The sequence below is a fragment of the Tetrao urogallus genome, assembly GCF_951394365.1.
Source record: "Tetrao urogallus genome assembly, chromosome: 9".
Lineage (NCBI taxonomy): Eukaryota > Metazoa > Chordata > Aves > Galliformes > Phasianidae > Tetrao > Tetrao urogallus.
The window spans coordinates 19,879,065-19,895,898 of record NC_136822.1 but is presented as its reverse complement, the minus strand read 5'-3'; the positions used below and the strand labels follow the sequence as shown (position 1 = coordinate 19,895,898).

General features: G+C 45.1%; 1 protein-coding gene across 1 annotated transcript in view; it reads left to right on the top strand.

Annotated features, from left to right (window-relative positions):
• Nucleotides 1-2,174: 2,174 nt before the first annotated feature.
• LOC306949647 (uncharacterized protein) overlaps nucleotides 2,175-16,834 on the top strand; it is a gene marked incomplete at both ends in the record, with an annotated part of 158,255 nt that continues 143,595 nt past the window's right edge. Inside the window, 3 exons of the mRNA XM_079539640.1 lie at nucleotides 2,175-2,263; nucleotides 15,512-15,646; nucleotides 15,924-16,033. Of these exons, the coding sequence (XP_079395766.1) occupies nucleotides 2,175-2,263; nucleotides 15,512-15,646; nucleotides 15,924-16,033 (334 nt within the window). The remainder of the gene's footprint in view (nucleotides 2,264-15,511; nucleotides 15,647-15,923; nucleotides 16,034-16,834) is intronic.

The window sequence follows — 16,834 nt, the reverse complement described above, 5'->3', positions numbered from 1 at the left end:
GTAAATGTCTGTTACCCCAGCTGCTAAGTTAATTACTGTAATGGGAAACATCTTGAGAGAAGCATTGCATATGGTTATTAGCAATTAACCCACCACTCCAAAAATCACAATTCCTGCTAATAACAGAACACAGCACAGCCTTTCTAATTACGGTCTCTGCACGAGAACTTCTTCCAATCAGAAGGGGATGTTAAATCCTGGAACTAACTGCGATTTAAAAAGGCTTGGAGATACTGAGGATTGAGCGGAAAAATGGAAATGGCACGGGGTGGTGTGACTCCAAGCTGTAGATGTGCTCATTCACACATCCACACTCGGGGACAAACGGCAACTTTCACAATGTCTTTGAAGGAAAATAATCATCAATGAATGCTGATGGGGAGAGAAACACACTTCAGAATAAAGACGACAGTATGAGACTCCACGAGAGATGCCAGCTTCTCTGCAGAACTCGTGGATCTCCACTCTGTTGTAAGCAATACGCCGTTCGATAATGCTTAGCAAAGGGCTGCACCTGAAAATGTAAGAACGTCCTGATCAATGAAAGAGGAGAATAATGGAAGTTACGTATTTTCCATCTGACAGAAAGTCCTGCAGTGCTACATGAGGTGTTCTTTTTCTGACAGCTTTTATTCTATGCGATTGGCTCAGATTATAGCTGACCTGCAGAGTCGCCTGGGGGAAGCAGGACTTTGGCTGCTCAGTTCCAACGCTGGATTTAATTTGTTCCTTTCACCACTCAGGAACAGAATTCTTTCGCCAACACTGCTTTGGTGGTGGGCACGACATAGTTGGTAGGAATCAAGCTCAAAGATACACCATTTTGCAGCAAATAAGTGTCGTGGCTGATTGCATCTGGTTGGTCCTGGCAGGGCTGTGTGATGTAAAAGGAGTCACTAATTCTGTGCACACCACCGTTTTTCCCTGACGTTTCCCACTGCTCCCACCATAAGAACTAGAATAAATGAGTTTGCTTTCATGTCTGCATTGTCTGTATCAGGCCTGAAGATTTAACCGACTTGGGCTCAGTCAGATCAATTATCCCAATGGACTTTTGAAGCTGCCTTCACAAATGCTGCTTCCCTGCAACTCTTACTCATGTGAATCGTCCCATTAAAGTCAATAGCCCTGCTAGATGTTCTCAATTAAAACACGGCTGAGAACAAAACATTACATAATAATTGAAGAAGGGCACATCGAGCAGACTGGGTTTGCGTTTCAGTGTGGGATTATGTCAGTTCCTAAAGCCTGCATGCTGTCCTGTGCTGATCACGAGGGGCTGCAAACCACTCCATCCTCAGAACTCAGCTGTATTCCACCCTGTGCCCCCACGTAAAGGTTTCATCCACTAAACAGCCTTCACCAAGCAAGGCAATGGGAATTCTGCACTTCAATAGCCCCTGTTTGCATGCTGATCTTCTTAGTAACTGGGTGCAGTAATTACTGTGCATCGTTCGGAGCCATCACATGCAGATTCGAAATACTGAATAATTCTTAATGGTTTATTGTTGAGTTCCTTAAGATAGAACAAAAATTAAATACTAATTTACCTCTCTTGGAGAAACCACGGCCAGGCAATCAGATCCTTTGCTACTTGGCCATAATGCCATCCTGAAAGTGGTCCAAATCGGGATGATGACTCGGGACATAATTAACACTCAGCTCTGAGATAATGAAGGTCTATTATTTTATGAAGAAAGATTTCCTGGGCTTTAAGAAATAAAATGATTAGAAAACGATGTGCTCTGCGGGAGGTAATGAGATTAGCCCGACCCAGGGTCCTGCGGAGCTCCAACTGCTCCAGATGCAAGGAGGGGAGGGGAAGGGAGGGCTCAGCCGTGCGGTGCGGATCTCAGGGTACAATTCTAAGGTCAGGGAAGGGCTGTGTGTTTCCTTGCCACGGTGAAGAAATCTCTCCGCCTCAGGAGTTAATCGGGGACAACTTAAAACGAGATAATGGGGGCAGGGCGCTCCGAGCCCCACAGCGAGGAGCCGAAAGGGTACGTGAGCATAAGGGCTGTGCGAGCCCGAGGGGTCCGCGGGGCTCCTCGCCGGGGGGCTCTCCGCTCCCAGCCCCGGTGAGGGGCGGGCTGTGGGCCGGGCCTCGCCGCCCCTTTATAGGGTTTGGAGGGTGGTGGGCGGCTGCTGCTGAGAGGGGCGCGGAGCAGCGCGCGATGGGAGCGGTGTGGCTGTGCCTCGGGCTGGGCTGGGCGCTGGCGGCCCGAATGAGCAGAGCGGAGGAGCCGAGACTGCAGCGGGGCATGTGAGTGAGGGCTGGGAAGGGGCTTTGTTCGAAGGCTCGGGGGCAGAAAGTTCGGGTGGAGACCCGGAGCTCTCCGGTGATGCTCTCGGGGCTGAGGTTTTCTTCTTCCCGGCGCTGCTGGGTGGCAGCGCTGAGCCGCGCGCGGTGCTGCTCGCTGCGGGAGCGTTACCTGCGGGAAGCGACGGAGCAAACCTCAAAACCGCCCCGGGTGCTGCACGGACCGCGTGCAGGCGGAGCTGAGTGCCGTAGCAGCTGCAGCCCGCGGCAGTTGGCGGTGCGCGGACACAAAGAGCTGCACGCACGGCTCGCGGCGCGGACCGGCCCTCCCTGAGCAAGTTTGTGAGGTGTTCTCGGCGGTGAGCGCCCTTTGTTTCGGAATGTGAAGCGAAACGCTTATCTTTCCGGACAATTTCTTGAGTAGGACGTGCACGGAATCCCACGGACGAAGTTTTATGCTCGCTGTAAGTGGAAATATGATGGCTGGAAACTGTTGCGTGCTTTGTGTGGAGCGCTTCCCCCTGCAGAGCTCCCCTGCATTGTTAGCAGATCGCGAACGGCCCGTCCTCCCCACCCCCAAAGCGCTGAGAGCTGTCCCGAGGTGTTCCTACCTCCATCCCTGCCCTCTTTGTTCCCCCTTCTATTTATTTGTACTTCGTGCTCCGTTCAACTCCATCCCACTCTCGCAGAATTCACTGGCTGCTGTTTGGTTCTTTCCCATTACTTCTCGCGTGGCAGAAGTGAAATGTCTGAGTCTGTCGTGCAACGTGTTCTCAGGCTGTGTCAGGCTAACACACATAAACGGCCTCCAGCAGACTCCTGGTAAACCTTACTCCATTTTGTAGGGCCACGCTGTGTAGAGAAGTCAGGTTAATGTGCTTGGAGCTCTCATGGAGTTTCTTTGAGGCTGCTTTCTCTTTCTATAAGCAATTCTTCTCCTAGAAGAGCACCGTTGGCCCGCACAGACCTGCGGTTGCTCCATCACTAACAGTGGTGATCCAGAACTTCTGATGCTGGAGGCGATGCCAGCTGTGAATTGCCCCGAACAAATTCTGTTGTAAATGGCACCACATGAGAGTATCTGCCGTTGTGTCAGAGCCGTTGGGAGCAGCTGTGCAGAAAAACACGGACCCTGCCCCCAGCCCTAATACCTGTGGCAAGCCCTGAGTGCTTTCACAGGTGGGATATCCCTGCAATCACTCTAATTAGCATTGCTTTTGTTGAGTCAGAGCGAGTGTAAGTATTCTTCTCCTCTCCCTTTGCCCTGCTTAGAGACTTTGGTGCCCTCAGAAATACGGGAAGTCATTGCCTGCCCAGCTTGCACTGCCGTGAATCATTCTGCTGTTTCAGTTTTGTTCTTTTGGCGTTGATGGCTTGTGGTCAATGGGATAAGTACAACAAATGCATCCCTTGGCACATTCTGTGCTGGGCGTTTTCTTCCTTGCCATTTGCTGTTGTTTTGCCTGGGATCTTATGTGGCTGAGGGTAAGAAAGATATTTCTCCTCCTAATTGTTCTTGTTTTGCTTCTGACTTTGAGTGTTTACTCCTAGCTAGAAATGCACAGGGTCTGTGTGCAAGTTGGTTTTCTGCTTTCAAGCCCCCTGAGGAGGCATAATGCAGAACAGATCATGGGATGACTAACTCCATCAACCATATTTCCAGACAATTAGCCCTTGATGATTTTATATTAGAACTTAGAGAACAACCAGGGTCCAAATACACATTTTCACTAAAAACCATGGCATTTAAACCTTGAAATGAGGAGTCAACCATCTCTCATCACAAAAAGCTTATCGTTAACAGTTTCCTCTGCTGCCGTAAGCCCTGTGGTTTAAAATTGGGGCACATCATGACATTTAAGTGGTGATGTGTAGCTGTGTAACACTGAGCTTACATTCAGGATTGTGCCTAAAAGAAAGCAGGAGTTATTGTGGGTCAGGGCAGAAGTGGGAACTGAGACCAGAAAGCTTCAGCTGCTGTCAGAAGAGGAAAACCTTTCTTCAAGAAGTATTCACTGTGTGTTTTAGAAGTATAGATGCTTCCCCACACAGAGCAGAAGGAAGGAGTGGCTACGAGGCGAATGCCAAGGCCCTCACTTTGCGCACTGCTTGGGATTTTCCTTAGCAGGAACTGAGATGTGGCTCAGTGAATGGTTCCTCCTGCTCTCAGCTAACTGAAGTGAGGGCTGCTTTGCACAAAGTGCAACCTGTCCTCTTGCACGCTCAGCCCAGTGCCATGCTCTGTGGCTGGGCAGGCCCAGGATGGTACATCAGGGGTCTGCTTTGGTTTTAAAGGATCTCACCGCAGTCTTTAAAACCATTTTATTCCATTTTTTTTTAAATTCTCAGGTGTTGCAGCTGCATATCATCATGTTACCCATAGGCAAGTCACTTTGAGTGCACCTCAAGGAACACCTGGATTTAGAGCTGGATTCCTGCCTTAGAAACACTTTTCAGGCTTCTTTAATTCTGTGTAGGCTCCTTGAGATAAATCATTCCCCAAAAGCAAGCTGTAACATTCAGCTTTGTATCTGCATTGATACAGTGGTCAAGTAAACTCAGCCCATCTTCTGTAAAGGTGAATGTGTAGCAATGGTAGCTGTTGTTTCAGGGCTTCACTGTTGGTTGTGGACGCTTTCAGAGTAGTGCAAACTGCAACCCTTAATTATTTCAGGCAAGTAAATGCAATTAAAAAGCTGAAGTCTGTGTTGTTGAGGACTGGAATGCATTTCACTGTGACTAGTGGTGTACAGGGTGCTTCCATACGAGAAGATACATTTAGATCCTAAGATACATTTAGATCCTAATTGTTGTTTGCACTGAATTTTAATATATTTGCAGTGACGTGCAGTTTGTTTGGCTATAACAAAGCAATGCAAGTCTTCCATGAGGTGTGTGGTGGTACAGAATCACAGAATGGCTTGGGTTGGAAAGGACCTCAAGGATCATGAATCTCCCAGCCCCCTGGCACAGGCAGGGCCACCAACCTTCCCATTTAATGCTAGACCAGGTTGCTTTGTATAATTTTTTTGTAGAGCTGTGTTTGGGAGCCTGGAATTCTGTCACAAGGCTCTCTGGGTGATAAGGAAGAAGACTGTGTAGTCATGTCTTGGTGAGACAGTATCCCAGCATATTTAGATGGTGTGTTGGGTTTTTAAGCTCCAGCGATGCCCATTTGCAGTTGTTGAGAGTTGGTTTGTGGGGCCTGACGTGTGTTCAGGTTTGGGAGCTGAAATAAAGCAGTGTGGTACAATTCCCTTCTGCTTCTGTAATGGAAAATCTTCTGCTCTCAGAGATGGCTGTTTTTAATCCTGCTGTCCCTCTTTAGTATCCAGTAGCGGTTGCTAGGAAAGAAAATAAATATGGAAGGATTTCTCATCTTTGTGAATATGAATGTCACGCCGAAAGAAAAAAATCAGTGCTGCCATTCTAGCGGCTGCACTACAGCGTGCTGCCAGCAGATCGAGCTGTGCTGGTCGGCTCCCTGGCAGAACCACAGCCACAAAAAGTTGGCGTGCAAAGCCTCTTTTCAGCAGAATTTCTGGAGGGAAATTAACTTAGAGTTTAGGCTTTTTAATAGATAGTGAAGGGCTGTCTTTCTGTATGTTCACTGGCTGGAGGATGAAAAGAAGTGGATGAGCGTGATTTTCTGGAGTTCCTTTCCCGAATTATAACACTTTATTCAGGAGGAAAATGAGATCAAGATACTTCCATCTGAACTCTGGCAGTGGAAATACGTGGTCATAAAATCTGATAGCTTGAAGATGGTGTATTTTTGTAAGAGGGAACTGATCTGATTTACTGTAAAATATTTCCTGGTTACATCAATGCCTGCTCTCATAGGGAGATCTAGAAACTTGCTACCTGTGATCACAATAGCTTATATATGTATGTGTATACAATTACAATTGTTTGTGAGGGTGGGTAGTGATAAGACAAGGGGAAATGGTTTTAAACTGAGACAGGGGAGGTTTAGGTTGGATATGAGGAGGAAGTTTTTCCGCCAGAGGGTGGTGAGGCACTGGAACAGGTTGCCCAAGGAGGCTGTGGATGCCCCAGCCCTGCAGGCATTCGAGGCCAGGCTGGATGTGGCTCTGGGCAGCCTGGGCTGCTGGTTGGTGATCCTGCACACAGCAGGGGGTTGGAACTGGATGAGCACTGTGGTCCTTTCCAACCCAGGCCATTCTATGTACACATAGTATGAGCCTCAAGTCTGCACGTTCAAGGCAAAGAAGCCATTTCTTCCTCTCACTCCCAATGGGATTTGGGTTTAAGCTACTCTTCAAAAACACCCTGGGGAGGAAGAATTTGTCAGCACTTCTTCAGGTTTAATTAAGTGTCATTCTGAAATGTTGACGTGGCTCAGGTATTTATGCACATATCAGTCACAGTAGTGAAAAACCTGGTCTGACTCCTCCATGGAACCTCGGTGTTGGAAAGGATGCTTTGGATCTCAGAGAGTTAACAGCCCATATTGCAAAATCATGTTACTCACCAATTAAATACCTTCCCTCTTTGAACACAGTTAATGGATTTCCTCCTTCTGAAATCCAAGCCTGTTATTGCTTATGTTCTCTCTAAAATGTATTGCTTTTAATTTATTTCTGAGGAGAAAGAAATTTCCTTTCATTATTGCTGAATCAAAGCTTTTGAAGATTATGTACTGAGCACATGCAGTCTTGCTCTTTTTGCTTTGGGTTCCATGCTGCTCTTGGTTTGAAAGTCAGCATTAATTGTTCTGGGAGTGCACTGAAGACTTTCCTGCCTCTACAGTGCATGCTTTCAGCTGTGTTGGTTGTACAAGCTGAGCTGTGCATGCAGTTGTATTTTTTTGGTGCCATTGACCTCTGGATGAGTATTCAATCCATGCATTTGAAAGAGGAGGGTTAGAGGAATCTGAGTGCCTGAGTTCCCTTTTTTTGGATTCTTTAGAGGAAGTATCATGCCTCCTTCCTTTAATAAATCAACAGCAGCTTTTGGGCAGCAGACAACACCATGCCCATACCATGTTTTTTACATGGAAAATATATCCCAATAGCTCAGGCTGTGGCTGAGAAGCAGGCTTCTTGTAGTGCTCCTTATGGTTTTATAACAGAAAATGCATCTCAAATCACCCTACGCTTATCTGTTTTGTGCCTGGTCTTTTTCAGCCAGGCTATTCCTGCGTAGGAAATGAGTTTCTGTGCACTTCAGCCCTTCACACCAGTCTGTGGTTCTGCCTTTGTGTGGCTGCTAATGCTCTGCCCACCTGACAGATGCATCATCAATTGCAAAACTGCCTGGTGACAATCCTGCACCAGTGGTATCAACCTCAGTGTTTGTCAGGGCTAAATAACTGGGATATTCCAACTCTTAAGATATCAGCATGTAAGAATTGAAGTCTTCCTGCATGTATTACACATTACTTTGGAAGTAAGCTTTGAAGAAAAGTGGTTTAGTCAAAAATCTGGTGTCCTCCATGAAGGAGATAGCTGAGACCAAGGTAGTTTGACAGCAGTGATGCTTTCTGCTGGCTTCACTGGTTTCAATGTCAAGCAATGCAGCATTCACTGTAAACAAAATCTGAGCTTTTCCTCCTTCTGGCTCAAGTGGTGTGATATTTTTTCAATGGCTTTCATTTTAGTATGTTAGCATTAGATCCTCCTGTGCTTTCTTGCCAAGAGAAACTTGAGCGTGCGTACCTGGCAGACTTGCTGGGGTTACTTTTATTATTCACTCTTCTGCAGTGGAATGATAATTGAGCCTGGGTGTATTTCAAGTGAAATTTCATCCAGAAGTGCCTGCTGCTGCTTCGTGCCTTCCTCTTACAGCTGACTTCTGGACAACTATGTGCTCTGTCTTAGTGCTGTGTGCATGCAAACTATCTGTTAGCCTCCTCCTGTCTGACTTTCCTCATGGTTTGTTGTTAGACTGGAGCTGGATCCTTGGGGCACAGGTCCTTGAGCTGCCTGGAAGGCACTGTGCTGCTGGAAGGGTTTCTCAGTGCTGCTCCTGGATGTTGTCCTTTCCAATCTCTTGTTTAAAAATAAATAGCCCCAGCTTAGAGATGTGAAGAGGTATGCAGAAGGCAGTTAGCAACGCACAAGCCAACCACAAAGACGACCAGAGGGGTTAAGGAGATGCTAACAGGTCATTTTGCAATTATTTCCTATTTGGGTAGCAAACTCTTCAGACTAAGCCTCACTCCAGCCTTGCTGTGGGATAACCTGCTGTTCTGGGTGCAGTACACACAGCAATGTGCTCAGCTTCCCTGCACATGAATGGATGTGGGTATTAGGAGTTCATTGGAGTTGCATGCTGAAGTGATGATGCTACGTTTTTCCATCCCCTCTGGGTCTGTGCTTTACCTGATGTCTTACCTGATCCTGCAGAAGCCAGCCAGAAAGTAGCAGAAAGTGTGAAACTGGGTGTTGCTGGGAATATTTGGTTCTAGTTCAAATAGATAAAACAACTCCTTGATTAAAGATGAAAAAAAAAAAAGTGACTGGGCATAATAATCAGTACGTGTTTATCTTCTACATTTCTTGCTAAACAAAACAGATTATCCTACCCTGGGGGAAGGAGGAGGATAGTTAAGTAGAAGCTAAAGGACAGACGCTGCAGCCTGATAGCAGTAGGAACTAAAAATCTTATTGTTGTTATAATAGTTGAGTGTGTAATTAATCATCTCATATTGATTTGCTTTGCATCTGGATGCGGTGCACAAAGGCTGGAGGAAGTCTCATGTTGTTTAGCTGCTCCATCTAATCAGAGAGAGGATGTGAATAAGACACAGCAGTGCATTAGTAACCCGTGGGGTTAAGAGTCTTCTGTGGCAGACCTGCATCCAAAGATCCCGAGCACAGCAGTGATAATGAGACCTAATCTAAATGAGCCCGGTGCTCCCAATCTATATCCCAGAGGGCACATAAACATCACAAATATTGATACGGGATCAGTAGAGAGCAGGGATTGATTAGCGGTCAGGGGAGCAGGATGCCCTAATTGTCTCTGGTAGTGCTGATTAATTTTATCTGAGAAATGTGGGGAAATGAGCCTTAAAATAGTTGAAGGGTGGAAAGAAGAGTGTGTGGCAGTTCTTAAAGGGAAGAAATGTCTCTTCTGTCATTCTAGTCTTTGTGGATTATTGTTGCTCTTTACCAAAATATCTCCATATACAAAATGTATGACTATTTTTTAATTTGCTCTTTAGACCTTTTCATCATTTACTTCCTAACTTGATTTCTGCATTTGGACAGAATTTACTTTTTCCTTTTCCTCTTGAGTTGCTCCTTATAACAAACCCTGATCAATATCCTGTTTGCACACAGCATCGTAGTGCTGAGCTGTTCCCTTCTGGAGCACAGCATGCTTCTGCAAGGCTCCTTCTGGAGCACTCTTACAGAGGAAGCTGCTGGTTCTTGTGCTCAGGTTGCAAATTCTTCAGCTGAGGCCATGCAGTCTGCGATGCCTTGCATGTAGGAAGATGTTAACAGCCTTCTGCTTTAGTGTGAAAGTGATGTCATTCACTTGGTCTCTGTGGCAGACATGCAATCAGACAGCCAACGTTTTTTACTTCATATTGTTTTGTCTTAATTGCATTGTTGAAAGAACCCTTCAGGGATATCTGAATGTCTGTTTGCTCTCTCACTGCCATTAAACCGATCCAGCTTCAGCTTTCTGGTTTTTAAGCTGGGACAGGGTAGAAGGTGGATTGATGGAATTAAAGGCTGACTTCCCTTGTCATTCATGTCCAGGTGTTAGGGTTGTGCTATGCAGACTAAAACTGTCATGAAGACAATGTACCTTCTGGAATGGCAGAGCTGCTCCCATGTGCTCACTTGTCTTCCTTTCTCTTCACCCCTTCTTCCCCCTATGGAGCACACATGCCAGCAGTGTGCAGAAAGCTGCCTCCACGCTCCCAGGAGCAGATGGGCTGTGCTGGTAACTGCTCTTTCCTTGTTACATGGAAACAGTATTGCACTTGATCAAAAGAACCGATCTATTGCTATATGAGATTACATCTGGTTGGGTGATAACGTGTAAAATAACTGCTCTTCTATCCTTCCCTGTCTGCCAGAATCATGGGCAGAAATAAAACCAGTGTAAGTCACTTTGGAAATGGTAAATCTGGTGCTTCTGTCATCCATCCTCTGCCCTGAGTTATGGGAACCCTGTGGGTCTTTCACTGGGGAGCTTGTTTGGGATGCTGCTGAGGTTCAAAGGCCCTGAATTGCTGCTCTGTTTTTTTTTTTTTTTTTATGCTTTACTCTGTGTCACCAAGTCTACAATTTTTTTTCTTTTCTTGCCTTGTCCCCATGCTGTTCCCCTTTACTGCTCACAAGGTTAGTAGTTAGAATATTTAATCTTAAATTGCAAGACTAGAAAGGCTGTTTTGAGTGGAAGCTGAGACTTGTGTAGGTGCACGCCTTTGGGATTTGGTGCCTTCAAGAAAGATGCAAATGTTGTGAAATAAAACTCTTGGGATGGATGAGAGCAGAGTGCAGTGAGCTTGTGGCTCACAGGCAGCCAGTGCAAGGCACAAGAGAAGTGTGAGTGTGCAGCAGAGCTTTGCTTCAGCCTCCGTGTGAGATTCAGGGGTGCCTTGAGCCAGCTTAGCAGTATTCCCACTTCACAGACCTCCACGTGGTTGATTATTTTGACTTCATTTTTTTTCTACAAACATGTCTATTCCCCTTTCAAAATGTAAACGCAAGAATGAATTATATTCCTTCTGGAGATGCTTTTAATTCTCTGATCTTTTCCTGTTGTGCAGTGGCTCTTGCTTCATGTTGATCCAATTATCTGTTCATTGGAATCTTAAGTCCTGAGCTGTGTGTAGGGTGCCTTTGTTTAAAGGGCAGACTCTTAATGCAAATATTAAGCTAGAGCTTTCTGGCTTGCCTGACTCAGACTGAGGAGCTAATAATAGCCTTGGTGTTAGTCTTGGCTAACAGAGAGCACTGGTGTATAAAGGTGTTAAGGGATTGGTGTATCAATCAAATCAGAGAGCATAATAGACACGTGTTTGGTTTATTTTAACACTTAAACTCCCAATAAGAAGTATTCTGAATGCAACGGACACGACAGTAAAAGTGGAGCTCTCCTTGCCTAAATGTACCTTTATAGAATCACAGAATGGCCTGGGTTGGAAGGAACCTCAAGGATCACCAAGCTCCAACCCCTTTGCTGCAGGCAGGGTCACCAACCTCCACATTTAATACCAGCCCAGGCTGTCCAGGGCTCCATCCATCCAACCAGGCCTTGAACACCTCCAGGGATGGACAGGAGATCCACAACCTCTCTGGCTTTTCATCCACTTGAGCTTCATTTTAGTCTTAGGTGGCACCTATCGAGCAGAGAGCCTTAACACATAACTAACTGTGTTTTGTGTGGTACTTCTGTTCCAGCAGCTTGCTTGTTTATGTGTTATCTATCAAAGAGCAGTGAGACAGAGGACTGAACTTCGTGTGTTGTGAGCTGGGAGCTGTGTTTGAGGAGGGGATGTGTGTTGCCCCTGGTTTTGCAAAGGATTCCATGTCATGCAACTGCTGCAGTTGAGTTGCAATGTAGCAGAGGTTTCAATATTTGCCTTTACGTTATCCCAGGGGCATGCTGGGGAATGGCTTGCTTTGAATAAATCTTAATAAGCATTTGACTTTATGCTGCTGCCTTTCTTTATTCTGCAAGTGCTGTTTGTTCCTATTAACTGTATCATAGAAGTCAATACAGCCATTCCTGGACACGTGGCAACAGCACATGAGAGGAATTTATAGGATGGGCTCAGTCTGTCATTACAACAATTGTCAGCTTCGTTCTTTTATTTATGGAAGTGTGGTGCAGACGAATGTACCTTTATCTGGAAATTTTAGGCAATTCTAATAAAAGGAGATATGCATGAATTATCAGTACATGATGTTCCATTCACTAGAGGGAGAGTCATTTTAAAAAAGCCTGCTAAGTGAGACATGGTTGCTAAGTAAGGCAAGGGTTTTATTAGACCAACTGACGTAATGGAAAAAGAAAGCAGGCAAGATTTTGGGCATACAAAGAGCTGCTTTGGATGTGAAACAAACAGCAGACTGTGCTAAGAATGGGCTGAGAACAATTGCTTTGAACTTAAACTAAATACGCTGAGTGCTGAGGTAATGTGAGAGGAAGGAATAGCTGGCACACATGGGCTGTTGAGTAGTGGAGGTGACACGGAAGCAGAGCAAGGGTGGTTCCAGGAGGAATTGAGGCAGTCTGAAACTACACTGCTGTCTTCTGCTTTGCTTTGCAGTGTTGGCAGGTTCAAAGCATAGGAAGCATGGAGCCATCTAACAAACATCAATAACTGCAATCTCCCCACGGAGGAAGAAATATATGGGGTAGTGGGGAAGGGATCTGAAGGGGCCATCTTCAAGAAACTTTCTCTCAAGAACCTTAGGGATGGGATGTGGGGAAAGTGATGTGCCTTAATTCTGTGTCTTGCACTCAGTCAGCAGCAGAGCTTAAGTTCTCAGAGCTGACAGGAATTCTGTCTCCTGTGAGGAAAAGGACTAAAAGGTTCTCTTGAAAGCTGGGGGAAGGCCTTGGGGGGGCTGATGGATCTTTCTGGTGTGAGTTGTCTGGTGTGCTGTGGTTGATTGCTGCAGTCTCCAGGAGGATCCACAGTGATGGAAGCATGTATTACGTTCTGTGGAAGCAAGAGATGGAGGTTGTGATGTTTTCATTTTGGAAAAAAACTGAAATATGATAATTTAGGACATGTCTGTTTAAATGGTCGTATTGCAGATGGTGTGCGTTGGTCCCACTGAAAATGTGGTTTAGGGTAACGGAGATTTGCAGCTACTTCAGTGCCTGGGGGAATTAGGTATCTTAGTTCAAGGGACTGCTTTTTATCAAGGTAAGTTTATCCAGGACAAATGTACTATTTAGGCAGCCTACATAATGAAAGTCACGTCCAAAACTGTGCCCCAGGTGTCCAGTCTGGAACTATTTGGTTGCTTGTTTCTTTTTATTTTTTTTATCAGCAGCACCTTTCAGAGACCTGCTTGGGTTTCTCATTTGAGGTGTTTCGCATGACTGTAGACCCCTTAGTGTTGAGACTTTTCCAACAGCAGTGCATGGGTTGCTGCTTTTCATGCCAGCTGGGGAGATATCATCCAGCAGTACTAAAATGGAGAGGGGGGAAATGATTCAATTGTGGTGCCTGATTTTTCAGTTCTTATATTCCTTGCCTTAGGTATGCCATAGTTGTGGTTGGCCTCCTTGTCAAGAAACTGGGAGGTTATGCACTAGAATGGTGTCGGTAAGATTATGATTTGGCAACTGAACCTTGGTCTGTTTTATTGAAGGTAGAACAAATAAAACCAGTGCTGATTAGATGAGCTGGCGGCTGCTCCTTCCTCTTGTTCTTCTGGTAACCAAAGTCACACCTGACACTTCTGCTACACTGTAAAGTGGCTTTGATCTAAGCAGGCAGCTATTTCCAAGTGTTTAACTCATTGGTAGAAATGACCCTGCTTATAGGATTTTCCTGTTCTGCACAGGTTTAATTTAATGATGTTGGTAAGCTACCTGAAGACCTGCAGATGAAAGATCTACTTCTCATTAGAAAAGCTTCATTGTGTGGTGTTCAGACGTAACGAGGCTGCAAAGTACTTTGGGGCCCCTGAGGTAAAAAGCCCAGTAAATCCCGAAAGAGATATTGCCAATATCCAGTGTAGCTAATGATAACTCTAACTGCCAGGCTGCTGTTGGGCTAGAAATATTATTTATTGCATTAATGGTGAAAGCAAGTTGCTTTCTATCCATTCTATCGCAACCTCACGTTTATGCCTCTGTCAGCTGACAGTGTGTATTCTTCATAGCCTGACCAGGGCCCTCTCAAACTGGAAGAACTTCCCTGTTAGCTGTGTGGCACACCTGCTACATGTTTACAAATGCTAAATGAGAACAGATATACAAAGTTCATGGTTTTGTCTCTGTGTTTTGATCATAGAGGTTTACATTTGCAAAGGCTCTGTGGCTAGAGCTCGCTGCTCTGATGGAGCTTAATTATTACACTAGCAGTCTGCATGCTATTCCAGAAATAGCTTTATTTCAGTGTTGCTACACGAGACCACTGTATTGAAAGTCACCAAAAAGAGCTTTGTAGCTTCAGTTGGACTTGGTATGCTCTATGCAGAATTATTTTCTGTTATTCAGAACTTTCTAATTTACACCGGGAATAGAATTAAAGCAAGGCTGGCAGCATCTCTGCAAAACCCTCAGTCCTTTTGTAACCAGAGCTTGGTAGCAGGATGAGGATTACATACCATCCTACAAAGCAACACTTTTATTTTGCTCTTGCTGTTTTTGGTATCCTCAGCAGGGAACAGCTATGCTTCCTCTTTAAATCTCATATGCTTCCCTGAGGAGGCAGATAGCAGAGGGGGGCTCTTACAGAATGCCCTTTTCCCACAACAATTGCTTAGATACATCTTATCTGCACTTGAATCAATGGAGCAGCTCCCATTGAATTGTACAGCCTGAATTTCATTGTAAGTTTTGTTCGGTTTACATGCTGTTTTCTAAGGCAGAATCTGTTTCTATTATTTATACTCGGTCTGGCTATCTGGTAGCTGCTCTGCAGAGGTCAGTGCCTGTTCCTACCCTGCTTTGTCAGCTCGATAGTGGTTGCTGTGTGCTCCATGAGGAGCAATGGGGCTCCCAGCATTTCTAGCACAGGCATGGATGGCCTCAAGCGCCTTTCAGGCTCCCTCACCTCAGCCATCAGCTTTTTTGCTTACCAGGCACCACCCTTTGTCAGCAGAGCCTCATCTGAAAGACCATTGTTATCTACAGACAGCAAAGAGTGCTGAGTCGTCCATCACATCCTGGCTCAGGCACTGCAGGTCTCATTTTCTGGGAACGAGGTGCAATTGCATTTTGCTGGCCTAGCTGCTCAGAGGCCAGCTCATGTGCAAAAAAAATTGCTACCAGGATTGTGTTCCTGCTCGTGGCTTATGCAACCAAAACAGTAATGAAATCTTGGCTCTGTTCAGGTCTGTGACACTTGCCAGGCTGAATTCTCTGGGCTGATTTGTCAGGTGTTGATGGGTGCTGCTCTCTTGTTGTGATCAGTTCAAGGTGGAAAAAGTCACAGATCCACAGTATTTTTAGTAATGTTTCTAACTCTTAACTGTTGCAGGTAGCTTAGCTTTCTGTATGTTCTTCTCAGATTTTCAGATATTGCATTGGAGAGAATGAAATGTGATGATTTTCTTTTCTTTTCTTTCCCCAAAGGCCAAATGTCTGCCCCGTGTTGGAGCTGGTGCTGGTGGGGCACCAACAGCCATGTGTTCAGGCCTTCAGCCGCATGGTGAAGATGTGGAAACAGGGCTGCACAGGGAGGAGGTGGTGCATGGGATACGAGAGGAGGTAATTAATGATACAAATGAATTCTGGTACTGACATTGAAAGCAGTTTCTTTGTACTTTGAGAGTTCAGTCTGTGTAATCTCCTGAGATATGTGCAATCTGGTTATGGACATATCACATCTTGCTGAGTCCTTAAGTCTGTTACTGGGTGGAAAATGTGACTTGCATGTTTTGGATGTGTCATGGCCTTCTTGACTTAGCTTTAAATCACAATTTTGTACTCTGCTACTGATATATGAATAAGCTGACTTGTTCTCTCGAACTGATTCTCTTTGAAGGTCTGGTTATTACACTGTGTACAAGCAGGTGTACAGAATGGAGCACCAGACTGTCTATAAGTGCTGCCCTGGGTGGGCTCAACACAACAGCGAACCTGGCTGCTTGCATAGTAAGTTGATGATGGCAAAACTGTGACAGAACAATGACTGAAGAGATCATATCCTTGGGCCTTTCTGCATCTTCTTTCTAGAAAGATTTTTCTTGCTATTTATAACTGGGAGTTCTAATTATGAAGAGGTGATCTATGAATGGAGAAGAAGCTGCAGTTATCTTTCCACCCTGAGGTTCTCCATCTGATGAGAGCCTGTTCCTATCAGTGATTCTTAAGCATGACTGGATGTTTTACTGAAACATGGAATTAAGTTGAAATGGTTGGGAAGCACTTTGTCCACTGTTAACAAGACATCAGTAAAAGACAACAATCTACTCACTGTTTATTTTTGCTGCTCCCTTTCATCAATGGTTGTGTTTTCAGTTTAAAAGCAAGCATCTGTTCCTATGTATCTTTAATCTTTCTACCAACTTGAGGACTGCATTCAGAGATTGCTTTTGTTTTTTTTTTTTTTTCCCCCTCTTTATTCTTAAAAAAACCAAAACAAAATCCAACCACCTGAGAGCCTATTAGTGTCAGTGTGAATCTGCGTGTTTAGTGTGTGTTTCTTCTGTTGTAAGAAGTCAAAGGCATGCTTATAATCTGCATATTAGTCTCTGGCATAAAGGAATGTCACATATTTGAGCACTGGTGGCAGTACAGAAGTATTTTCTTCTGAAAGAGCAGCTGAGACTTGTTGCAGATCATTTAAGGCACAAAGGTAGCCACAGTGTTCTTTTGCATTTGATACTCATAGCAAATTTGGCTCAAGGAGGTGGAATTTAACCTGTTCTAAGTGAATAATATTCTGAGTTGAAA